The following is a 27,745-nucleotide window of genomic DNA, read 5'->3' on the forward strand; positions in this document are numbered from 1 at the left end:
AACTTGCCAAATAAAATATAACATGCTTTGTTTATTTTTAGCCTACAAATCGTTTTTAACTAGTTTACTTAAATAATCTATTTTATGAAGAAAGTATATAAATAATAAGCTAACTATTAAAGGTATAATTAGTTATGTATGGACATAACATAGCAACCAATTTAATAACAACCTATCATTCAATACTTAAATCTTTATTATAAAGCGTAATAACTTCTTGTTAAAGAATTAAAATATTGTAAAAGACTTTTCTTTATCAACTAAAAAATTAATTTATATACTTTTTGCAGAAAGATTTACATATTTGTAAAAATGTTCAAACTGGTAGTAAAATTAGATGGTTGTGAAAATTAACTTTACTGAACTATAAAAAAGTTACTTTATCAAAAATATATTAATGAAAAAACAATATTTTGAACAGAAAAGTTACTTGACTCAGTTGAAACCGTAGTATGTAATAAAATTTTAAATAGACTGTTTTAAACTAAAATTGTTACCTTAGAAGTTTTTAAACGTTGTTGCCACAGTCTTTTTTCTTTTTTCCTAACTCCACTTAAACCAGATGTGGTTGTTCCTATGTAACTGTGTTAAGTAATTTTTTTTAACACATACTATAAATTTTTTTTTGATATTTATTGTATTTATTTCCAAAGCATTTATATTAGGCATAATCTTACGGTATTAAAACTATTTTTTTTTTTAAATAAACTTTAAATAAAACATACTTTCGGCATTTAGTACATCTAGTACGTACAAAATACAAAGTACAAAAAACCTTTAAAATCTTAGCACTAATAATTTTGAAATAAGCTCTAAATCTATGCATAAGGGGTTGCTGGAGTTGTGCTCTTATGAGTTAGTAGAAAATATTGCTATCTGAATTGATTCTGCGTGCGCATGCTTACAAGTATATTATTAATTAAAATGATTAACACTTAATATTAACACTTAATAATAAGATTTTTGACATACTTTATTACAATAACTACTAAAATGAAAAAAAAACTTTTCGCCTTACAAAATGTCTTGTCAACTGTGCGACTTAGAAAAGCTAATGTCCGTTTCATATAGAAAAGCAGATAAGTATTCATGACGTAAGTAACTATTACATTTTTAGAAATAAACTCCGTTTGTGAACTTAAAATACGTCTTATTGCAGCAGAATACATTATTTTTAACTCTTGTTTTAGAAAATGCACTAGTAAAAAAAAATGTTTTTGAATAAGTATGTATTTGCAACATCTAAAGCTTTTAAATAAACTAAATTGACATCAAAATAGGCATGATTTTTCAGAATTTACAAAAAAAAAGGTTTATCATGTGGTAATTGAAATGAAAGATACATATGCAATCTTAAATGGGATTTTAATTAAGTTTTTGGTTATTCATTTGTTTAATTATATTTTGTTATGATTACAGTTAAAACACAATTATACAGTTTTATAAAAGAAAATATGTACATAATTATTTTGGTATCATTTTTAAAAACTACTTAACTGAACGGTTTAAAATAAGTCAAAAAATATTACCATTATACATCACAACAAAAAATACAATGTACTACTAATTATGAAACTTTTAACTTAACTTTATATAAAGTAAAAAAAAACTACAATAACCTTTTAAAAGAAGAGGCTATAGTAACAGAACTTCCAGTAGTAAGAAAATTTTCTTCATTACTAATTTTATATTTTATAGGACGGCATACTTCCTTCAAACGTTGAAGGTACACTGATGTTGTTGGTCTTTTTTCGTTTGTCTCAGTCAAATGTTTGAATCTACTAAATCTTCTTGCTGCTTGCATCTTAAGCCTAAAAGACAGTTTAGACATGACCTTTAATAGGATTTCACCGGCACATATAGTTTAATTATATATGAAAATAGTTAATAATATTATTTCATTTATTCTATTTTAATTATATTTACTAACAAGTGTTAGTGCGTTATATACCAAAAAAGACAAATTAAAACTTTAAACAGTATACTTTAAAATGTATATGCTAAATATTCTGGTTTCATTTTTACTAATCTAATGTTCACAGTTTTTGAAAACTTTGAGAATCAATGATTTAAACTTTAAAATTAACGAAACAACCTTGCATTGTGGCTTTCAAGAAAGCACGAAAAAAAAATTAAAATAAGTTTTCCGTAAAAATAAACATGACATGCTTATTGAAATTTTGCAGTTATTATATTGTAATATAGACAAACTCGTCGACAAGAAAAATTCGGTAATTATAAATTTCAACAGAAAATTTTAAAAACTTACATTTCGTGCTTAGTTACATCTTCTGCTTTATCTTGTTCTGCATTCATACGTCTTTCAAACAAAAAACACAATCGGGTTGTCCAAATTGTTTTATTAGGTAGTAACTTCTCACATAAGTTAGTCATATGACCTAATAAAAGTACAGAAGATATAGAAGTTTCTGGATGGTCTGAAGTTGACAAATCGCTTAACATCTAAAAATTTTGTATTCATTTTCAAACTACTTTTAAAAATGTTTACTACTATAATTATTGTTTTAAATAAAAACAAAAAATTAAGTAATTCTATAAATTCTTAGCAATATAAACGTATTAGTAAACTGGCAGATAGAAAAATATTAGCTAAACTTCATTACTGCATGAATACAGTAACCTGCCGCTTAGGTACTAATTTATTAGGTACGCACTGCTGGCTGAGTACGCATTTTTTAACCAAAAAAACTGTGTTCAAATTGCTTTCTTTCTTCTTAAAAATTAAAAGAAAAACTTAAACCCAAAAATATTATATTCTAAAATAAATTATACTGTATCAATTTTAAATAAACTAAAACTAAAATTTGGAGAAAAAAAGTTATAAACTTCCAATTTGTATATCAAATCCAGTACTTAATTGAAACATTTTTAAATTAAGATACTTAATTTTTTAAATTATGTAAAATTTTCGAACATTTTTTTTTCGAAAATAACGAACAGTGCAAATTTAATTTGCATACCCCATGATTAAAAGGTGAGGATAAAAATATTTAACAGGTCATAATTATATGTACGAAAATAATGAACAGGACAATTAGTATTTACAAACGCTATGATTGAAAAATAAATGTAAAAAGCATATAAACATCTAAACTAAAACTTACATAAACAAAAATTATAAACAGAGTAATAGATATTTACACATTATTGAAACAAAAATGTTAAAATCGTTAAAAAAAACAATATTAATGAAAATAAAATAAAATTGCAATTGACGTTTACATATTCCATGACTGAAATATAAATGTAAAAAGATTATAAAAGAGCAATGTTGATAAAAATTAACATTGAGCTTAATGTAGGTAATTGAAGACAAAAATTTCTTAGGCTCGTCCTGCCGGTTGGGTACGCACTTTTGCGCTGTGTTTAAAGTTTGTACCTAAGTGGCAGGTTACTGTAATTAAAATTTAATACTTACACTACTGTAGGTAAGTATTGACTTATTTTATCTAACTTTTTAAAATTAAAATTTAACCTTCTGCATTATAAAATACACAAGTTCTTTAAAGTAGTAGAAAACAAAAATAATATTCTCTAAAACGAACCTCAATTAGTCCAGCCTCAATAAAACGAACTAAAACTAATGAGATGTAATAATCAACTATATTTCTAGATGCACTGTAGCAGTCTGATATTCTTGGTAAAATTGATTTTGCTTGTCCAGCTACAAAAATGTTGTCCATCCTCCAACTGTCTGGAGCTTGGGAAGCCACTACAATAATTGTTTTTGAATTATGTTTATAAGAAAGATGCTAGTACACCTCTTTAAAAAATCCGAAAAAAATACTATATGATTTACATCAATAAACATGAAAAAATGAAAAAGTGAACATTGCTAGTTTATTGAGTAAAGTTAAATATATTAATAAACGAAATTAATAATAAGTACTGGATTATTTGCTTTAATTTTAAAACTAACTATTTTTTTATACTAATTTTATTAATTTTTCATACAACAATAAAAACATTCAAAACCTTATTTCATATCTCAAATCAATAAGGTTTTAAATTATGTTATAGTTAAGTTCAGTTATGATTTTGTTACAAAAAAAAAAGATTTTTAAATATGTAGCAGGGTTTTTAAAAGTAGGCGATAACCTCACCTTAATGATATGTTTGTCTATCAGGGGGAAATCACTTATAAGAGGGCGAAAAAGTAAACGAGTGACTAATTAATGAAGTGACAATAAAGGTTTTTTTTAAATTTCTTCCAAGTAGACGATTACAACTTTTAGATCTTAATACTAACATATTTGGTTTGTCTGACAAGATCTTGTGTCGGTAGATATGTTAGTCAGCTCAGAATTACATGCTTAACTATGTTAACTATCAGCCATAGCCTTTTCAGCCGTTTGCGCACGCACAACGTGTTTAGTCACTAACTTCGAAAGGTTAAAGGCTGACAAAGGCATGCATTTCTCGCTGCTAGTGCTTATAGTTAGATATAAATGTATCAGGGATAATTACTACTGATAAAATTAAATTAAGTATTTGACACTTAAGTCTACTTTATAAAAACCTTACTATAACTTAGTCTATCAAATAAGTTATAGAAACAAAACTGTAGTCAGTTAACAAATACGAATTAGCACTCACAATTTATTTTACAATATAAGTAACCTACGATCTTTGAAAAGAACGCTAGAAAAAGAAAATAAATATTTCGCTGGACGAAAATCAGTAATGCGCGCTTATTGACGTAAAGTCGAAAAACGCTCTGCTAAAAAAATGCGAGAAGTTAAGAATATAAAGCAATACCCAATAACCTACGCTCTCTCGCGGTATTCGGCTTTTCATACCGTTTTCGCGTGTGTTATAGATCTCTTCAAAACGAGACAAAGCAGATATACTTACACGGGAACGGGTCACTTTTGCACGAGCGTCACTTTTGCACAAGGGGACCCTTTTGCACGAGCGTCACTTTAGCTTAAAGGGACACTTTTGCACAGAGGGTCACTTTTGCACGAAGTGTCATTTTTGCACGAAGGGTAATTTTAGCACGAGAGTAAAAATGTATAAAATAGTGTCCCCTAGTACAAAAATGACACCCACTCGCTTACACGGTTATGAAAATAAGCTTGTGAAACCTTGGTTTATTGCTTTAAAATAATCACAATTGGTCAAAATAGAATTACTACACACTATTAAATTTGATAAAACTTTAAACTGATTGCATAATAAAATATAGTTTGTATATAAATAATTATAACTTTTACAATTATTTAAAATGTTTTCGTTTAAAATTTTTGACTGAACACAAAAAATATTAAAACTTTAATTTATTATAAATTTTTAGGACCAAGTTATATTAACACTGTTCAAATTTTATCAATAATTTTTTTACTGTATACTTTTTAAAGTTTTGTTGAATATTAAACAAAAATAATTTAATGAAAAATTAAAAAGACCTCCTAAATTGCAGCTGTAAAATGTGGTATTGCATGATACGGATACAATTAATAAATTCTCAACCTAATGCAGTTTATCTTCTCTGGCTTTAATTTTTGGTTTAGTGTCAATGAAAGTATATACAAAAATGCATCGGAGTCTTTGGACACATACCAACGTAGATTGGTTTCAAGAAAACATTAATTAGTTGCTACTATTGATCTACAGGAATAATTATCTAGGATCCTTATTTTTAAAAATGATCTGATTTCGGCCAGATCTTAATCTTAAAGATAAATCCGAACCCTAATTTTGCGGATCCGGTAGATAAGTAGTTTTGGAATTTGTTTTACTAAAATAGATCGGGATCCAACTATTTAAAACGAGCAATAGTTATTTTTTTGTTAAAAGAATTGTTTACGTAAAAAAACGACCAGGCTAAATTTATAACAAAATATTCTCTAAAACAGGGTTGCCAAAGGTTGTTTTCCAAGTTTTATAGATTTTGAAAATACAAATTTTTTAGTTCATTTCTACAAAAAAATTAAATATAAGTTAAAAAAGTTACTTAAATGGTATATTAATATAGAAAAGTTACTGGAATACTACTAAAAAAGTTTTTTTAATAAAAAAGTATTAAATAAAAAACCTTAGTGTTTAAAATAGACTTTTCGTATCTAAGCAAAATTTCGTTATTTTACATGCAAAAGTTGTTTAAAATTCTAGATTTTTAAGCTTTTTTTTTAAATTTCAAGGTCTTATTAGTTTTCTTTTTTTATTTTCTCAAATTTCGGATTTTCTAAGTTTTTTGGCAACCATGCTAAAAAGACACAAGTAAATAAAATCGTAAACAAATTCACACTATCAGTGCTTTTAAAAACTGTAATCTTTTTTTTTTAGTGTTTTCTCGTTGCTATCAAACAAAAATATGTGACAAAAAAAAACAAAGGTAAATTTTCTATTTGCTCTTAATTGGCATACCAAAGCTTAGCAGTGTCAATAAAATCATGTTGATTGAATAATTCATATTGATAAGTGCCATAGTTATTTTGCTTCCTTCTTAACATGACAAACCAATACTTTTTTATATGTCGTATATTAAATTTTAATGAATATTAATATTAATATTATTATTATATATAAATATATTAATATTTCATTCCTAAATAAACCATTTTAGTACACTTTTTCAATGTTCTATAATAAGGCTAGGTAACGATATGGCAGTGTTTTATACATGATAGGTGAGATTTATTCGACTTACATTTTTTGCGGGACGCTTTACTTTATAAGTAAGTTATATCCAGAGAAAGCTCTACTAATATTCTGCAAAGATAATATACTTATAGTTTACTAGAACATACACTTTTTGAAGCATTAGGAATTGTTTAAAATAAATAATTGTAAAAATCACAATAGACAAAACAATTTGACTTATGGGATAGTTGATTTAAACAAAATTTTTCATGATCATTTGTTTATTCACAACTTATAGTTAATTACTTTTCATTATTTTGAAAGTGGAATTCGGATTCGGCCTTTATCTTTAAAATACGGATCCGGCCGGATCCTAACTTTTTAAAACTAAACCTGATCCGGTCGGATCCTAATTTTAAAAAGGGATCCAAATTCTAATTTCAAAAACGATTCTGGATCCGATTCCAACCGAATCCTTATTTTACGGATCCGGTAGATTAATAGTTGCTACCACTTATCAAGATAAAGTGACAAGCTCCTGTTCAGTATCAACATAACCTAAGTAACTCAATTTTAATTAGTTCATGAGCAGCAAAAAAGGTCTTTCAAGGGCTAGTAGGAAGTTTTCTAGTTATTTGTTGATAAAAATAGTGCTGGTGTTCAACTGATGCCTGCAAAATTTCACGAAATCTCATCACAACAAAACTAAATGGAAGATAAAAATATTCTTCAGCAGACCTAAGAGGAGTGGAAATAATAACTTGCTTTTTTCAACTAAATTTAAGTTTATGTTTTAATTTTCTATTTAGAGTTTTGGTCATTTTTATATTTTTAAAACTTTTATTTCACTTATTTAACAATTTTTTAGTCTAGTCGTATCTACTGCGTATTTTCTTAGTTATGTGATCTATAAAAATATAATTCTCACAAACGTATAGTCGTTTTCAGCTGCAAGCCGATCTTTATTACTTTTTTTTTATAATATGGTGAATTAATATTGGTTTAGTAAGCTTTAGTATTGATTAAGTTATAAATTTTAAACAATTTCATGGATTACTACGTTCCACTGTAGTAGCTAAAATATAGTTTATACCTAAAGCTATAGCATAAAGGTTAGGGTGTATGTATGTTCAAATTCTGACAATTCAAATAAAAAAAAAAGTTTATAAGGCCACAACTTAAAAAGTAATATATTAGAAAAAAACAAAAAAAAACGTATGTAGTTCTAATTGATACCTACAACCTTTATATTTTTTCAAAATTTTAAATATTTTTGAGATTTGGTTTAAATATAATTTTAATTATAGTACTTTTTAGTAATTTTTACAGCTCTATTTAAAATATTTAAACTTAGTTTTATTTTTTTATCAGAATCTTATTAATTAGATCTACAACCGTTTTATTTTTTCAAATATATTATTTTTTGAGGTATAGCCTTTTTAACATAAAAAGAAATTTAATTATCGGAAATTACTCATATTTTAAGAAAACTATTAGACCCCAAAACAGCCTCAAACTTGAACTACAATACAAACGTTCGCAAAAACTGACCAATAATAAGGTATTTAAACAGTTTTTTATATGCTCTTAAATTCATTTTAGTTTTTAAACTATAGTAATTCTTGATTTATAACAGCAAAAAAAAAAACTAACTCAATTTTTGTTTAAATTAGCAAGTTTTAAATTTATGTAGACGTTTAATCTTATTAAATATCATAAACAATCAATTTATAAGCAATAAAAAAAAGAGTAATTTACTATACTTTTTAATTTTATAGTTTGAGCTCGATGTAATACCAAATAACATAAACTCTATTGTAAACAAGATATAAAATATTTTGTGTTTAATATTATTTTTTTATATATTAATTTTGCATGTTTTAGATGTAATCTTGATGGTAAAAATTTATAAAAATCATTAAAAATACTTAAAGAATGAATTCTTGAACATAATTAACCTGAATTTTGAAGTGCTTCTTCAAAGTCAGCTGTCCACGCTGGTTTGCCTAACCATAAAATTTCATGTAAGGTTTCTATAACCTTTTCCTTAAAAAATTATTACTTTTATAAAAAGACTATGATAATTAAAGATATTAGTACGTAATGTGTAATTATTACATTCACAGAATTAGAAACAGATACAATTTTGCAAACGTGTAAATCAGTTATGTTCTATGATAAAACCATGTGGAAAAAAACCAACAGCAATGACAACTTCGACGTCCCAATGGCGCTGAAGTATGTGACCTCGTAGGTTTACACCTCTTGAAGCATTTGTCAACGATAATAGATACTGAGTCAATTGGACTCTATAGAGATGGTGGACTTGTCATCATCAAGTAAACAAGTATGTGTAATATTTGCAAGATAGAAAAAAAAAACAAATAACAAGAAAGCTATCAGACATTGGATTCAATACTACATTTAACGTAGGTAAAACCTCTACTAACTTCTTGGACATTCAAATAAACCTTTTAACCGATGACTACTGCCCATACATCAAACCAAATGCAAAAACTATTTATATCAACAAAGACGACTAAACCACCCTAGACAGATTAAGGAAAACGTCCCAAAAATAATTAAAAATAATTTTAAAACTTACAAAAAACCAGGTCTCGTTTGATAACGAAACACACATTTACCAAAACGCTTTAAACAAAAACAACTTCAATTATAAGCTCGAATACAATTCTACAATTGATAACATTAAGTTAAAAAACAGAAAAATTGAATTTCCTACAACCCACCTTTTTGCGAATCAATGAAAACAAAATTTGGAAGACTATTCCTAAAACTGCTGGACTAACATTTCCCGAAATCAATTGAACTCTATAAAATATTTAACAGAAATTCCATCAAGCTTTCATACAGTTGTTCCCCAAACATAATAACAATCATAAATGGGCACAACAAAAAGCTACTTGAAAAACCACCAACAGAGTCAGAAATTTGTAACTGCAAAAACAAAAGAAAATGTCCAGTCATGAATAATTGTAAATCCAAAAATGTAATTTACGAAGCAGTTGTCTCATCTGATAAAAATTACGACATGTCATATATTGGATCCACTCGAAGACCTTTCAAGAACAGATACGAACATAGAATATCATTTCCTAAACCCAACAAAATGAAGCCCACTAACTTCACACAACTCGCTAACTACATATGGAAATTATATAAAAAAGACGAAAAATACACAATTAAAAGGAAAATAGTTAGACAAATCAACAGCAAATATAAACCAAACTACATATGCTCATTATGAAACCTAGAAAGACTATATATAGCAAATGGTAAGAAAAATCCTACATCAGAGAAATGAGCTAGTTACACAGTGTCCTCATTACCCTAGAGAATACTTTTAGATCATTTAAATGTTTTCTTGTTTTAAATCTTATCACATTTACTTATTTTATTTTATTTATTGTTTTGTAATATCTAATTTTGTATTGTGTATAATTTTTACCTTGACTTACAACCTTTTCATAAAAGGATGTTTTTTTCTAAATCCCCTATAAAATCCTAATATTTTTTCAAAGCTTAATATATAAAAAAACATTGTTTTGTTTTAGTACGAAATAATTATTTTTTAATTATTATTATGGATTTAGATAATGCATAGTTAACAGAATACTAATATTAATACTTATCTATGTTTATTTTAATTTTTATAAATAACATGCTAATAGGAAGTCATTTTTTAATCTTTAACTTAATTTTATTTTTATGTATATTTTTATTTTAGTTCATCGCTCTGTTGTTTTTTTAGATACTAACAATTAAGATATGAATTTATTTCTAAATTGTTTTTTTTTGTGCTAAATATCTGTATTCATTTAAATCTATGTGTGTTATTGTTAAAATATAGATATACTTTCATAGGTTATGCTATAAGGTCATGTTAGAAATTCACTTTTATTTGAAATATGTAATAAAAATTTATTACACTGTAACACTGTCCGCTAGTCAAAGGTATCGAGTTCTTGTGTTTATAAACGCGAATAAGGCAACAAAAGTGCTCATATTCTTTACTTTTTATGTAACTTATACTCAGTTGTATTAAAGGGCATACTAGTCGTATTTTTATGATAACTTTGTGCTTATCGTAAATAAACTTATTGTTTTAATTTGCTTGCGATCTCCTAGTATTAGCTTAAACATTAATTATTAAGTTTTCAGAATGAGGTTATATAAGTAGATTAAGTCTACTAGAAAAAAAAAAGGCAACATTTTTCTAGAAGCAGGATACTAGTTGAGTATTGATATAATTATATTACTGTACGTTGTATCCTAAGTACTTGTATTATTAGATTGAACTGATGCACTGTTTTGGTCTGTTTTTACAACATAGAATTAAGAAAGACAAACTTATATGTGAAAAAATCAAAGTACAACAGTAAGTTTAAGTCTTGAAATATTTAGTGATAAATAATGTAGTTTTATAGTTAAAGCGTTCCACTTCTTGACTATAAACTATTATATAAATATTATAATAAGGGAGATATAACATTTTCAATTAGGATTACTAAACAAAACCATACAACAACTAGTAGGCATAAAAGATGAACAAACTCTGTTATTTATTTTAGTGAGACCCGACACGATTGATTTTAAATAGCTTTGTTGGATATTCAAAAAACTAGCCCAGTTTCTGAAAACGGAAATTGTTGCATTTCTACTCGCATTCATCAAATCAATCCTCTTGTAATCTCTAGTAAAATGATTACTCTATTAACAAGAAGCGTACTTATTGTAATTATAAAACGATTCTAAATAGTAAAAACATGAAATTCGTAAAATATTTCTTCAACTATCTTTAAATAAAATCAAACAGAGTTAGACAATTGAAAACAAATTTTAATATAAAAAATACAGTAGCACAAACCAAAAATAGAAAATAACTAAAATTTTGTTTTTTAAGAATTTTTAACTTTAAAGTTGTTAATAGGGTAGTAAAACCAAAATTGATATCTAAAATTCAAAAAATAAACTAGTAAAGTTTGCTTAGAGCAATTTTTTTAATTTTGAATAGTAACTAAGATTAAAAATTAAAAAAGAATTATAAACTCTTTAGCAGTAAAAAATAAATCATACACTAAAACTACAACATTTTTTCTTTCCTAATAAAAATATCTGAAATCTGACTAATAGTATAACTAAGTTGTATCAGAATGTAAAAATTAAAATTCGTGCATAAATAAAAACCAATCAAAAGGACGGCTTGTGAAACTGATTAATTAGTGCGAAAATACAATACTTAAAGAAGTCACTTGTGCAATTTTGAGCTGCCTTAAATCAAATATCTGAAAAGCTAAAAATTTAATTGGTAATTGAACTTTGTGGTACAAAATCAGCAAAGTTTTAAAGAAAAAAAACATGAGATGATTGATATAAATTAAAAAAATAAAAACTAGCTTCTGCTTCAAGCAAAAATTTTAATATAGTTTGGCAAAAAAAAAAAATTTAAACCAGCCGAAATCGATTTGTGTTCTTCAAAAAAATTTAAACTAGTTCATACTAGCCGGAGCTGGCCTAAGATATTCTGAGTTTTTGTTAAGCTTAAAATTAACCAGAGTTATTGGCACCTTGTTTAACACGGTATTTATCAGTGAAAATATAATAATAAAACTCTTATTTATATATCTTTAAATTCAAAGAAAACATCCGCAAAAGGGCCAAAGCTTTGATTTTCATGCACCGTAAGACAAACTAGAGTTAACAACAAGTTTTGATCGTACTACCTAAATCATCAAACTAAAAGGTCTTGATAGAGTGAGACCTAAGTTTTCTAAGAAACATCATCAGTCTTTATTACAAGTCATAAAAGTTTTAAGCATTAAACTTACATTATTAAAAATTTTTATTAAGTGTATATAAAACTAATAGCAAACACTTACTTGTAAATATCATTTCTCTCTTTTCCATCTTTTTCACACGGTTTGTTGTGCATAATGTAGTAAGGAACAGTAAGCGGACATATAACAATGTTTGTGTCATTTAAACTGTTAAAGTAAACTAACTTAAAACGATATGTTTTAAACAAAATTGTAGAAAATTATGGAGGTAATTCTTAACTTAACTTTAACATTACTATAGGAACACCAGAAAACTATTTATTAAACTATTTTTCTTTTAAACAAAGAAATCTTAATTTTTTTTTTAATGTTTACATGTGTATTTATAGATTTTATAACTCCAACTGCTAGACAAAACATTCCGCTAAAATTTTTGTTTAGCTCTAAAGACAAAAATATATAATCCGTACACTTATGCATCATTTTTTATAAAAACTTTAAAATAGTGTATGGAAAAATTATTTATTTTTACCAATAGAAAAATTCTAACGATTACGAAACTAAATTTAAACAGTTTTTATGTATGAGTATAAGTTTGCTTAAAAATGAGTATATTTTTAGAATTTTTTAGTTGCTTTTATAAAGTATATATCTTATAAACTAAAAATTAATATTTTTTTCAATTAAACAACTTAAAACTAAAAAAAAATATAAAGAAATTAATTCTAAAGCTAAAATTTAATTACTCAAAAAACGTTTAAAAAAACTAGAAGTTCAACGCTACCAAAAAATAATAGCAAAAAATAAAATCTTACAAAAAATACTTACATAAATAAAATTTATTAAAGTTTTACAACTGATTTAAGTTTCAATTAGTTAAGTGTATATGCCTTTCAAAAAAAGTTTAGTTAGTTTTTTAATAGATAAATTAAACTTTCTCAGTATATTATTAAATAATTTCCAATCTAAGCTTCATATAGGGTTATTTAAATGAAGTTTTACTTTGAAAACCTTAACCTGAATTATAGGTTATTTATGTTTGTACTTTACAGTACTGTATGGTCATAGTATATATTACACCTACACTATAAATCATAACTAAGTTAAATCTAACTATACTCATACAGTAACCTCTCGCTTATTTACGCACATTGTGTCCACAGAAAAAGTGCGTAAAGATATGAGAGATCGTAAAGAAACGAGAGGTACTAAATATACTCACTATAATGGCTGTTTCTTAATATTGCTTCTAGTTAAAAGCAGACTGGGCACTTTCCCACTTTTAACTATTTGTTTACTTAATTTATAAATATTAAAAAACAGATAAAACTATACATATATTAAAAAAAGGATTTGAATTTCTATAAAATAATAATACGAGTAGAATTAATTTTACTATTTTAACAATAAGTAGAAATTATCTTTATCTAATATTGATTAATTTTTTATGTATTTGATCTTTAATATTTTATATTAAAGATCAAATACACAATGTAACAACAATATGAAGAACATCATACCTTAAATGGAGTCAAAATCTAATACATATGAATCTAAGAAAATATATTTTAAGAAACGTAAAAGCTGGAATACAAATTAACTAGTTGAACTTTAAACCATAATACACTTGTAAGAAAATAACATTGTTTAAAAAACCAACTTTACAATAAACAATATGAACAATAATTAAGTTCAACTTTTGAACTAAACTACATCTAAAAGGTCTTGACTCGAATCTTACTGCAATAAAACTGACGTTTATTCAACAGGGGAACGGGTGAAATATGCACGAAGACACTTTTGCACGAAGACACGTTTGCACGAGAGTAAAAAATAAAAATAAATTAATAAAAAAAACCAGAAAATAAAAAATAAAAATATAAACTTTTTTCAAAAAAAAATTAACCGACCGAGGGTTAGGGGTAACAGTGATAGTAAAAATGAAAAAAAAAAGTATTATAAAAAATAGAAAAAAAAAACTTAAATACTAATAGAAAAAAAAAACAGCTACCGACCGAGGTTAAGGGTTAGGGGTACAGTGTTAAAAAAAATACAAACTTAATAAAAAAAAACAAGTTAATAAAAAAATTAAAAGAAAACAAACTAAAAAAAAATAAAATACTGACCGAGGGTAAGGGTTAATAGTGATATTAAAAAAAAAAAAAAAAGTGAACAAAAAAAAAAAAAAAAAAAAAATTTTTTAACCCGTGCAAAAGTTTATTCATGCAAAGTGACCCTTCGTCCAAAAGTGTCTTTGTGCAAAAGTGACCCTCCGTGCAAAAGTATTTTCGTGCAAAAAGGTCCCTTCGTGCAAAAGGTTCTTCGTGCATATTTGACCCTTCGTGCATATTAGATTCCTACCCTTCCAACAGACCCATATATATATATATAATAAGAACAAATTATACAGTGAACTTGTTTCGCTAGGATATTTTGTTAACAAACGATTAAATTTATGTTTTGAATAGTTATATATATATATATTTAAATAAAGTTATACAAAAATAAGTTTCTCTTGTAACAACTGTTTCTGCGTTCAACACGCGTCCTCAGCCAGGTATTTTATTTAATTAAAGGCAAACTTTTAAGTACAGTAACAAAATACTGAATTAGATATTACGGTATAATATAAGAATCAATCAGTGCATTTTAAACAACATTAATAACATAGGTTTTATATAGATTGTCTTCGGTAATGTAAACAACCAGTTTGCAATTCATTTCTTTTGTTTAAAGATCCTGATTTTTTAATTTTAAAATCTTATACTTTTCCGCATAATCTACATCCATTTTTTAAACTGTATTTGTTTTTCGTTCTTGTTAGTATTTCCCAGTAAATTTTAAAGTTAACTCAGTTAATTTTGAGTTTCAAAAAATACTGTGATACAGTTGTCGCATTTCCATGTTTTTCATGTTTAAAGCTGTATCTGTGTTTTATGTAGCGATCTTTATACGTTAGTCCAGCAGAGCCAATGTAAAAATTGGTTCGGTTTTCAGTTTTCACGGTCGCTTTATAAATCAGATTTTGCGTTAAAGATTTACTTTTTTTTTTTTCATTTTTAGCTCATGATAATTTTGATTAAGTTTGGGTATGCAACTCAATGACCGAGAGGTCTTTTTGCTATCCAGGTCATTGAACCAAAACACTTTTGAGCAATTTTTTTTTTTTTTGCTTTTTGTTCAATAAAACTATTTACCGGACATTCTTGCTTTCTACAGCCACACATTCGCTTCTATTTCTCTTGCGTGTCTAACATTTCGATTGTGTGTCATTATTAGTTACCTCCTGTTTTGCATAAAGGAATAGGACACTTTTAGTGTCTTCCTGCTGAACACTTTACTATATGGATGATCTTCAGTAAAGTTTTTATCCACAGTCTCTAGTAAGCGTTTCCTCACCCGTGTTGCTACACTTAAAAAGGATGTAGCATTGAAATATAGTATATTTCTTTTTTCACTTTTCTTGTTCTATATATACATATATATATTCTATATTTCTCTCCATGATATTTTGTTACATCAGGCGTTTTTGATTGCTCTGCTCATGGTCTTTATTTTCTCCTACTCTTTACTTTCCCTTAAACTCTATTTAAGTTGCATCAGTTGTATTTGAACACGTCTCATTCTGGAGTTTTCCATAAAAAACTAAATGGTTTATCAAATTCAATTTGACATCTTTTTGATGATGACAATTTTCTTTTAATCTTTACCATATATTTTTTGTGAAATTCAAATTTTACTACTTAAAGTGTTAAAGTTGTTCAAAATTCAAGATTTTTCCAGAATTTTTAGTTAATTTTGTTCAAAATTCCAGCTATTTAGTGATTTTTGTTCAAAATTCCAGTGTTTTTTCCAAATTTCTCAAATTCTAGAGTTTTTAAACCCAAATTGCCAAATTGCAGGCTTTTCCAGGAATCCAGGATTTTTGGCAAGCCTGAATATAAGACACAGAAGCATAACGAGAAATACCAATTTTAAAGCTGGTTATGATATTTTAAAAACTTTTTTTTTGTGCATTTCTAAGGTGATGAACCTTATTTATTTGATTATACATAAAATAATAAATTTTATAATCTCATATAAAAATATTTATATTCTGTTAGACATTTTCATTTCACTCTCGAATAAAAAGATTTTTATATTTCTTTTGTAATTATCCTTCTAAGTAAAAATTGACTACAGGTAAAACAATCAGTTTCTACTTAATAACTTTTATTACAAACAAAAAGGCAATTAAGGACTTTACTAAGTTAAAATTTATTACTTTTTTAGAAAATGTTCTAAACTAATTACCATAACGTAGCACTAAAACGTACAAGTATTTGGTGGGTAGTATATAGATTTAAACAACCTACCATCGATTATCTATTATCCGTGTCCTCCACATTGAAGCTACACATACTTCGCTTATTCGATCACAATCCTCACAATTTTCGATTGAGTTTTGAGCAAGAATCTTTGTTCCTCCTGATTTTAGCACTAAACTTGGCTGTAGTAGTGCTGTTATATATTTAAGTTTAAAACTTGAAAGCTTAGAAACAAATTTACTTTATTATTAACGAATATGAAAAAAAAACTTATTATATCTATTACTTTTTTTGGATTAACTATTGTCACAGTACTTCTAAATAACTTGTTTTTAGAGCTAAATACTTTATAAATATTCATTATAAATACATTAACTATCAGACGAACTACAAATTATTAAATATGCCTTCAGAGTTGGAATGAGCTTAAGTTATCGTTTCAACAAAACATGAATATTACCGTGTTAGAAGTTTCTTAAGCGAGTATAAAACAAACATAGTTATAAACCTTTCATAAAAATATTATAATATGATTAACTAGACTGACTTAATTCAGTATTTATAATAACTTTTACCATGTTCTGTTATAAGTTAAACTTTTAAAAACTATTGTATTACGATTAAAGTTACTTATTATTTACATGAAACACAGTTTTTTTATGAAACAATTATTTAAATGTTGTTGATATTCAAGTGTTTACAAAATTAAAAAAAAAATTTCAAAACAAAAATAATAAGAATGTCGATAATCAACATGCTCAAAAATCTTACCATCAGCTGTTCTGATCACCAGATATACTTAGATCTTAAGAAAAATATTAAACAACTATACCAACAAGCGACTAGGCTTTGAAGAACTTTAACTTACTGTCTTAATCCTATATCAAATCGTTGGCATCTTAATCAATCGCGTCGGATAGGCTAATATTTTACTTAGTTTTATTTTTAGTTTTAAGTAGTAAACACCTTTTTTCTTTTTTTTTTATATTTGGGTAAGGTGGGTCAGGGATAAGGGTATAGATGTTCTTAATATACTGCTGAATCATTACTTAACCCATTTACATAATGTCATAAATTAAAAAAAAATCCAAAACCTTACAAATGCAGCCGACCCAAACCAATCTGTTTTATTTGTTTTAAGCATAAATAAAAATTCCTATATTTCAAAATAAAATACTTATATGACAGAATAATAAAAAAACTAAAATAATACTTTTTAAATAGATATATCTTTCATTTATTAACAATGGTTAGACTTAACCTTTAAAAACTAAATAAAAAAATTTAAAATAACTATTTAAATTTTGTAGATTTTTTTTGCACAGGTATCTTGTGTATAAGATTTCCTTATTTGATATTTTTTTGAGCTATGAATCATTCGAATGTATCATCAATTAACTATCTTTAATTTAGTTTTTAGTATCTACTTAATTCATCAAGGTCCACATTTCTATGAAGTCGTTACTTAGGTATTTTGTATGATATTTAAAAGTAGGAATATAATTTGTTTTATTACTTATAGAAGTTACTTAATTACTTATAGAAGAAAAATAATGTTTTATTGGACTTCAACTTTAGCTTTAATGGTATCATAAATCAGACGTTTTGTCCGATTCTTGATAACACATTACTATACTTTACAATTGGATTAGAAATAATGCTTTTCAGATTTTATTACTTATTTAAAAGAGTATAACTACCTTTCATTTTATTTCTCAGATTTGACTTTCAAAATTTGTTTATTAGTTAGTAACAAGTGATTTTTTTTACAACTTTTGTCATGTTATCTTGATTGTTGTTCTACAACATTAAAATTGGTTATAAAGATTTAGCTTTTTAACAATTTTTAAAATATAACATGTAGATGGTTTTTACTTCTTGAGAAAATTCTTCATTAAATTTTAATCTACCTACCTTAAAAAGATTTAAATGAAATAGATTAATAATATTATTTTTTTATTCCAAGAAAACTGGCAATGAAAATATTATTCTCTGTAAGTTTTTGTAGGAAACTGTTCAAAAAAACCTCACTAACAATTTGAAAGAGATTAAGATATTTTATACATAACGTAATTGTAACTAAAACGTAAAGTTATTATGTACAGGCAAGTTTTAAATCTTGTAAAACTATTAGTTGAAACTACTTATCTCTTGGCCTTAATGAAATCAAAATGACGTAAAAACAATCCGTTTTATTGATACATATTTAAAAACCGTCATGCTCAAAAATATGTTAAAAAAGTTAAATAGCTTTTGATATTACACTTTTCAAAACTACTTAAACTTTTTTTTTTTATTTATTGACAAAAACAAAATTAGTAAAACGATTTTTGTTCTAGTTCAATAAAAATTTAACAAATTCTAGCCCATGTACCTGTATTAGGTTAAATTAAAACACCTAGTAATTTACAAGCAAACATATTTTCAGTTTAAATTTAATAATTGTAACCATTAGTAGCAAACAATTGTGTAAGTCAGGAAATAAATAGGAACAATCCTAACCCAGCTCAGCTAGCAAAAACACGCAAGTTTTGTAAACTCGATCTCTGTACAGCGCTCCCTCCCGACAATGGGCCAACAAGCATGATAAAAGAGTGGCTGGTAATGCCTCATTGTTGCCACGGTGATTTATTATCATCAGCTTGCGTAAAAATCTTAGAAATTGTTGCCTCTCCAAACCGTTCATATGATTGTTATCGAGACTTCTGTATAGTTTTTTTATTAAGTAACACTAACAGGAGCTTTCAAAAACTGTTAAACTATTTCAACCAGGGTTATCACATTTTCAAGCAAAAAAATTAGAGTTAAAATTAAAGTTTGATTCGAAAATAACAACAAATAAGCCTTTACTATATCAAAAAAATAAACAGTCTCCGAAAAAAAAAGATTGACTTAATCAGAAGGAAAGTAAAATTTTAAATGGCGTAATATTTACACAAAAAGTAAAAAGCAACCAGAAGTTTTTTTAAAGTTTGAGTAAGTTAAACTTTCTTAATATGAACTAAATTCTTCCAATTTTTTTTTAAAAAGACTGGGTTAGGCTAATGAGTAGCAACTCTTTATAACGCATTAGTATAAGCCAATTTTGATAGTATAGACATTTTTAGTACCTAAAATTAACTTTGTAATTAAAAAAATAAAAAATAAATCTGAAAAATAGTTTTTATTGGTCACTCTGTTCAAACTTTAATTTCAACTTTTATATGTAATAAAACAATCAAATATTATTTATTTTTTATTCCTTTTATTTTTATTTTTAAGTTTTAATAAAAATATTATATATAAATTTAAATTTCTTAATATTTGCTAATTTTTTGTAGATGGTATTTATCTTTTTAACAAATTAATAAAAATCTTCATAATAATTTTTTTAGCTGAAAAAGATTTCCACACACACATGAGGTTGGAGAAAAAAAAAAGATAAAACGTTGCACTGTTAAAACCATTGGCCATTTTAAAGTCATTTCTACAAGCAGCAGTGTAATGAAGCAAAATTTACAACTATGGAAGATATTTCAAACTCATAAGTTGTGTTAATACTAAATTTATTAGAAACATCTAAAATATCAAACACTTCTCTTAGTTCAATTCTTCATCTATCTTTTGCATCATTATTATTAAAGAGTTTTTTTTGTCAAATTAAACTAAAGAATATATATGTATATATCTTGGTGCAGATATTATCGACCTAGTCGGATTATATATCCTCAGTAAACTGGGAAATGGTTTTAGTAACTTATATATAGACGATGGGTTGGGTGTCATAGATATAGCAAAACCTGTCGTATACGACGGAAGAAGGAAACAAGTATTCAAGTTAATGTCAGATATAGGTTTCAAGATTACGTTAGATCTAGGTAATCAAGTGACACATTTTTTTAGATGTCACTTTAAACCTATCTGATGGTACTTTTTGCCTTTACCAAAATCAAATTGTTTAATTAATTTCATTAACTTAAGTTCTGACCACCCCTGACATATAAAAAAAGCTATCTCAATAATGACTCAGAAACGCTTAAGCTCATTGTCATCCAGTGCAGAAATATTTAACGAAATAAAGGTTCCATATAAAAATGTTGAAAAAAAAGTGGTTTTAGATGTGACTTATTATATGTAAAAATAAACAATGACATTAATAATAACATTAATAATGATATTATTAACGATAATAACAATAACAGTTATAGTAATGACAACAATAATTATAATCATAACAGTAATAGTAATATAGATTTATATTTGAGATTCTAAATTGAACAAAAATAGTTCTCAACTTATTTAAAAACAAGGAGACAAATATACAAGATTAATTATTCAGGATTCTTATTTGCAAAACTAAGTTTAACCATTTAAGGGATCTTCAGTTACAATTTAAAGCTGAAAAACAAAAGTTAAACAAAACATGGAAGATACTATAAAGCAAAACTAAACAAATTATGTTTGTTAGAAAAGTATACAAGAATTTCAATAAAATCCTGAATAAACACTATGGGTTTAGGCTCTTAAAAAACTGAATGTGAAACTGTTATACAAAAAATACATTATTGGCTCAAAAATTAAGGAATAAAACAAGCTCCTTACATACTATAGTATACAGAGAAACTTTTGAGTCTTTAAATTGAAACTTACTTTCACTGAATGTAAAACTTTTAACTTTGAAAAACATTACTAGCGTGAAAGCAAAATACTAAATAAAATTAAAACTATAACACACAAAGGGTTTGAGTCTTTAATTTTTTAAAACTACTTATACTTAATAAGCTGTTAACTATTAAATGGCGTGCAACGTTCAATACATTGTCCACTAGGCAAGACATCTGGTACGCTCGTATTAAATACAATCAACAAAAACATCGGCGAAAGTCTGCAGAGCAGAAGCCTCTGATGATCGAATTGGTATGATCAGCCCTTTTGTAAACTTGAGCTTGTCTCACGGCATACGAGAGTCCAAGCTTCTGCTCTGCAGACTTTCGCTTGATTTTTTTTATTCTAAAAAATTAACATTAATTATTTACAATTCATATGTTTGTATTGGAAACTGTTTCAAAACTGAATACAGTTTATGAGCAAACTAAATTAATTAAAACCTATAAAACAACTTTTTATTCATACATTAAGCCTTTTATATAAAATCAAATGTTGACTTTTGCAATAATAAGATTTGACTCACCCCTTATGTCCTTAACATAATAGTTCTTCCGTTTTAGACTTTGATTCAACAACTTAAAAACATTAAACATATCAATAAAACAATTCAGTGGTGTTTGTTTTTAAATTAATAGAGTTAGGTTTTGCTTCTGTGTAACTTTTAAACATGGTAACAATAACAAGTTAGGTTTTGTTTTTTTGGTTATACCCATTTGGTTATACCCATTGGTAAGTTTTATCTTGTGAATGTTAAAAATATGAATTAGTACTTTTGTGTATCAGCAAATAAATTCATATTGATTAAAACAAAATCTCTCAAGGTAGTATCAATTTGAAAGATTACAAATAAAGATCCCAATTACTTAACCTTTAGGAACTAAACTAAAAACTTGTAATTTGCTAATTCTTTTAAAATCAATAATTATAATGTTGATTAAACTTAAAATTATGACAATAAAAAAAACATATTTCACTGTGTTTTATATCATTTGCTATGATTACCATTTTTTAATTAAAAATTACCCTTGTAAAAACCATGTATGAAATATTAATTTTTATATGATTTTATATATACCTTAATTTTTTAATATTACTTCAATGTGTTAAAGTTTTGAAAACTACAAAATCAATCTTATTTTTAGTATTTTAAAAACTATTTAATAAGAAGCTCTGGTAAGATTAAGTAAAAGTTATACTATTTTAAAAAGAGAGTTTATGTATACTAAATGATATCGGATTGTGTAAGTTAAAAAAAATTAACATCAAATACAAATCAGTTGAATCAATTTATAATATCAAAATAAATAAAAAATCACCTAAATATCTCGATTTTTTATGATAAAATATTATTTTCAAACCTTGTGAGAAAGCAATCAATGTTGAGTTTTATGAGTAACTGTGAAGTATTGACATTATTAACGATTGTTCTTAAAACTCTGATGCAGGCAGTTCTTACTTCTTTGCAATCATCTACCAATACTGCTTTCAGACTAAAATAGTTATGTAATAACAAAAAACTAAACTTTTGTTGGTCGACTAAAAAAAAAATTTAATGAAAAATTTCGCAATTGGTAATACTTTTCTTTCTTGAAAAATACTTTTTGTTAAAAAAAAACAACTTCATAAAGAAAGTTTCAAAAAATTACTGTGTTAATTAAAAAACTTCAAGTGTATTAATTTCTAACTACTTCAAAATTATAATCAATACTAAAGCTTATTAGACATGGTAATAAAAATAATTATTATAAAAAAATTTAAACAAAGTAGTGAAGTTTAAAAAAACTTTGATTTTGATTAGAGTTTATATATTCAAATTAAAATAATATTAATAATAATATAATATTAATAATATATATAATTTCATGAAATAAAAATTGTTTTTCATGTTATACCATAAGAAACAGCTATTTATGTAAGAACTAAAAAGCAAAATATACACAGCTAAACTAAAAAACTCTAAATTTAGTAAACTGGTATACAACTAGGTGGTTTCAATTAAGCTTTTCAAAAGCCATGAACAGTAGATAACTTATCAAAAAACTGTAAGCTAAGTAAACTATTAAATAATTTGTTATCAAAATTCTTGTTATTACAATTAAATTTTTTTTTTGTGATAAATTAAACTAGTATAATAAATACTATTAAAATATATATTATAAAACCAAAAGGGAAAAAATAATTACATATTTCTCGTGTTTTTGTTGGTCAGCAAAACCTATGTGTATACCATAAATATTTCTATGTATACTAACAATAATTCAAGAACCAAAATTTTTTTTTAATATTTCTATATTAGTTTAAGAAAATTATTAAATACTATAAATACATTTTTTTTTAATTTTTACTGAATCAAACACAGAATGTTAGACTTTTGAAGCAGACTGTTTTAAGATGTGTAAATTTGCAACAACAGATTTAAACCATCATAGCCCAATAAACTATTTTGAACATTAATTAACAAGCAATAGTTTAAAAAACATTGTATTACATTTCAAAGCTAGAACCTTTTTTAGCTAATTTAATAAACCTATTTTGAAAAAAAAGTTGTACTTAATTCAAAACCGTATAAATTTAATCAGTAAAGTTTTACACTTTGAAAAAAATGAACCTTTGGGAATGATAGTTGTCTTAATAGATTTTGATAAATACAAGATATACTTTTTATTTATGTATACAAAATGCAATTATGCAAATAAATATTTTTACGAATTTTCAACAGCAAAATTCAATTTAATAATAGTTTTAGAACAGTAAAAAAATATGGAAACAAAACATAAAATTATTTAAAAAAAATTATACATTATTTATAATTGAAATTATTATGAACTACATAGTAGCCAATAGCTTCTTGAAAACTGCTTCAGTAGCTTATAAGTTTTAAAAACAGTTCAAAACATATAACTTTTCACAAAGATCTAATTCAAATAACAGTACTCTTTACTGTATATGTCAAATTTATAACTAATCATAATAAAATGACATTACCAGTAAATGAAGTTTATGTGTTTTTTTGTTCTATTTAAAAAAAAAGTTTTTCCACATAGAAATGGTGGCGAGAAATCTGCATACAGTTATGAAAATAAGTAAACTAAAAAAAAATTTATATGTTGTAATCTACTTAAATATTTTTAAAACTTCCATTTATACTATGTATACAGTCTATTGGTTTTTGTGTAAGTAACTATATCATTTACTAAAGTTATAAATTATTTGTAAAACTATTATATTTCCAAATAAAATCTTTGATGCTTGGTTACCTAAAAGCTAAATGTAGAAGAGTTTTAAAAACATTTGAAAACTATGTTTGTTAAAAAATTTAGAAATTATTTTATTGAATATATTTTTTTTTTAAGAAAATAGAGTTATGCTTAGAAAATTGAAAAACTCAAGGTGTTGTAGGCATTCAAAGAGGGTTTCTTTTTATTTTTACGTAGTTAGGAACCTTTAAAAAAATATCAAATTCAAGATTATTATTAAATATTTCTTCAAGTATATGTTCAGACATTAAATAAAAAATGGTTAAACTGGTACAAGTAAAAAATAGAAAATTAGTTAAACTAAGGATTTAAAAAAAATAAACTTGCAAATCTCTTCAGTCTAACTATACTGATTTAGTTTATAACATATTATAAACAGTTTCTCACTATTGGCACAATTTTTATTATCACAATACAGTTAAAATATAATACATGAAAAATAAGAAAAACAAATTATAAAAACAGTTTGCTTTAGATACAGTTTTTTTTTTAATTTCAATTACAAACCATGTAAAAATGTGTTCTTTTGGAAGATTTATTGAATTTTCTTCTTCCAAACTCATGTAAAGCTGTTTAAAACATCTTATATTTGAAATCAATGCTTTTGTACTATTATATCTACAACTATAACTATAGAAAAATTTATTACGCACTAAAATTGAAATTATTTAGTGTTACTACTTTGTTGTAGTTTATTATAAAAAAATATAAGTCCTTTATCTTTTTTTATTTATATCATTACAATTAGTTATCTTTAAATATATAAAAATTGACTTACTTTTAGATGCATCATTAAATTAAAAATTAAAGTTCATCCTATTACAGTTAGATTTAATGTTAATAAAAAACAAAAGCTTAAAAAATAACAAATTTCAAACTCTTTTTATGATACAAAACTTATCTTTATAATATAAAAAAAACTTGCTAAACTTCAAACCTTAAAGTTTAAGCATATTAATGTTTGATTTACAAAACAAATTATCAATTTACTTTAATAATAAAACGCACACATAAAGGGGGCTTAATATAACTATTAAAGTATATATAAACACTAATTAAGTTCAAACAATAAGCAAAGCAGCTGAATACTTTAAGTTATTAAAGGCACATATATTAGAAAAAATAAGAAAAGATACATCAGAAAACAGTAAAATTATGGCACTAACAAAAAAATTTTATGTAATGTCAAAGTGACAACAAAGATTGTTCTGATTTTTAGAACAATTGTTTTGCTAATAGTTTTAATTGAAAGTTATAATTCAATTAAAACAAAGTAAATTGAAACTAATGAAAAAACTCTGGATTAAAATTTTTAATTTATGATTGTGAGTGATTAATAGACTAAAAATAACAGTTCTATAAGTGTTAAAAATTGTAGGAAATTTATGTATATAATTCATATACTAGAACTAAAATGAACTAATAAAAAACTTTATTGAACATGGTAAAAAATTAATAATTAATCAACTATCATCTATCCTTAATGTTTTTTGAACTGTTTGAAATCAACTCAGTAGTAAAAATTAATCAAAATTATTCAAATATGTTAAACTTTATATGTGCTGAATTTTGAAATTTATTTATTTTAAAACAAATATAATGAAATTAGTATATAAACAAAACAATATATAATTTTTCTTTATAAAGCAATTTTAAAACAAAAATGACCATTGAACAATAATTCTTGGAAAAATAATCTAATTTAAACTTGTGACAAAGTTTATAGTTGAAGTACCTTAATATAACCTTAATGACCTTAATATAACAAAAATTACTTTAAAACATCAAATAAAATTTTTAACAATTTTTTACAAAAGACTACTTACCAATACAATATTGTTTAAATATGCTACTAAACTTTTTTCTCTTTGGCGATTGTTGTCTTTTGGTAGCGTAGACTTAAGACAATGTATAATTTTCTTTAAAATATCTAGCAAGTTTCTATTTGGACCTAAAATCAAAAAAAATATATAAACTATTAAGTCAGTGAAATTTAATTGATAAAATAAAATTATTTAACCTAAACATCAGCTATAATTAAGCAAGAAATCATGTACTAATTTAAAGCGATATTTATAGATAAAAATAAGTAAGTAAAGAGATAAAAGCTTAAAATAGAATTAGATATGTTTCTTGTGATTACTTAAACTTATAACTTCAGCAAAAAAGTCATTTTTAACTAAAACATTTATTGAACAGTCCATTTTAAAACTAAATATTTTACTACACGTAAAATATCTAAAAAGTATAATAAAAGTAAAACTATAAATACTTTATTTCAGAGAGTTTAACCCTAAACAATATTTACTCTATTAAAGAACTTCAATTATAATTAAATATTCATTCAATAAGATAAACTGTTATATTTAAAACTGAAAGTATACTACATAACAAAATTAACTTTAAATGCATTATACTTTAGTTTTAGTTAAAACTACAAGTTTCATATTCCAAGATAAAAAGGTTATAATATATAACTTTACTTACACTTGAATTGATCAAGAAGAATATCATCTTTTGCACCTGTAAAAGTTATTTAAAAATATGAGGTGTTGTCATTTTTATTTTTTTAAATTCAAAATCAGTCTCAAACTCATCCCTTGCAATGATATACGACTTTAATTTTTATTTACTAAAAAAAAATAAACAAAAAAACTATCTTTTAATCAACAAACAACTTTTGGTGATACAGCATTAAAAAAAGCTATTTTACAAAATAAAGTTTATAAAAAAAAAAAGCTTTAGAATTAAAAAGCATGCTTTTTTATGCTAATCATTAAATAATTTTAGTCTTTATTGAAAAAAAAATCAAACCAACTTTTATTTTTGGTAAACCTTTGTCTAGCAGTATTATGTCTCATCATCATCTTCATTTTAGATTTTGTTTTTAAGTAGTAATCAAAACATGTCTAAAAATAATTGCATACATTACTTGATAAATTTTTAGTAAAAATTCAAAAAAAATTATTTATAAGTGTTTTTTTAATATCATGCACCTAAAAACTGTCTAACCATTATATTTTACATTTTGTAAATGTAGTGCATGTTTTATGATACTCTTGCATGTTTTGTAGTGAACTGTTTAGGGGAATTTTTTAAACAAAAAAAATGTTTACAGCTATAATCAGGT

The 27,745-nt window shown here is 25.0% G+C and overlaps 1 protein-coding gene across 1 annotated transcript in view; it reads right to left on the reverse strand.

The window, feature by feature from the left end:
* The window catches only part of LOC145835647 (rapamycin-insensitive companion of mTOR-like), a 47,024-nt gene extending 19,504 nt beyond the window's left edge, over positions 1 to 27,520 (reverse strand). The window contains exons 1-14 of the mRNA XM_082943327.1: positions 27,434 to 27,520; positions 27,103 to 27,138; positions 26,442 to 26,566; positions 25,123 to 25,184; positions 22,717 to 22,848; positions 19,214 to 19,416; positions 16,760 to 16,904; positions 12,507 to 12,611; positions 11,182 to 11,320; positions 8,565 to 8,652; positions 3,567 to 3,733; positions 2,270 to 2,463; positions 1,620 to 1,811; positions 498 to 582 (exon numbers count right to left, since the gene is read on the reverse strand). Coding sequence (XP_082799453.1) covers positions 498 to 582; positions 1,620 to 1,811; positions 2,270 to 2,463; positions 3,567 to 3,733; positions 8,565 to 8,652; positions 11,182 to 11,320; positions 12,507 to 12,611; positions 16,760 to 16,904; positions 19,214 to 19,416; positions 22,717 to 22,848; positions 25,123 to 25,184; positions 26,442 to 26,566; positions 27,103 to 27,138; positions 27,434 to 27,488 — 1,728 coding nt within the window. The 5' untranslated portion in view covers positions 27,489 to 27,520. The remainder of the gene's footprint in view (positions 1 to 497; positions 583 to 1,619; positions 1,812 to 2,269; positions 2,464 to 3,566; positions 3,734 to 8,564; positions 8,653 to 11,181; positions 11,321 to 12,506; positions 12,612 to 16,759; positions 16,905 to 19,213; positions 19,417 to 22,716; positions 22,849 to 25,122; positions 25,185 to 26,441; positions 26,567 to 27,102; positions 27,139 to 27,433) is intronic.
* Between the last annotated feature and the right edge of the window lie 225 nt (positions 27,521 to 27,745).

The sequence above is a fragment of the Thalia democratica genome, chromosome 5, assembly GCF_965202585.1.
Source record: "Thalia democratica chromosome 5, ktThaDemo2.hap1.1, whole genome shotgun sequence".
Taxonomy (NCBI): Eukaryota; Metazoa; Chordata; class Thaliacea; order Salpida; family Salpidae; genus Thalia; species Thalia democratica.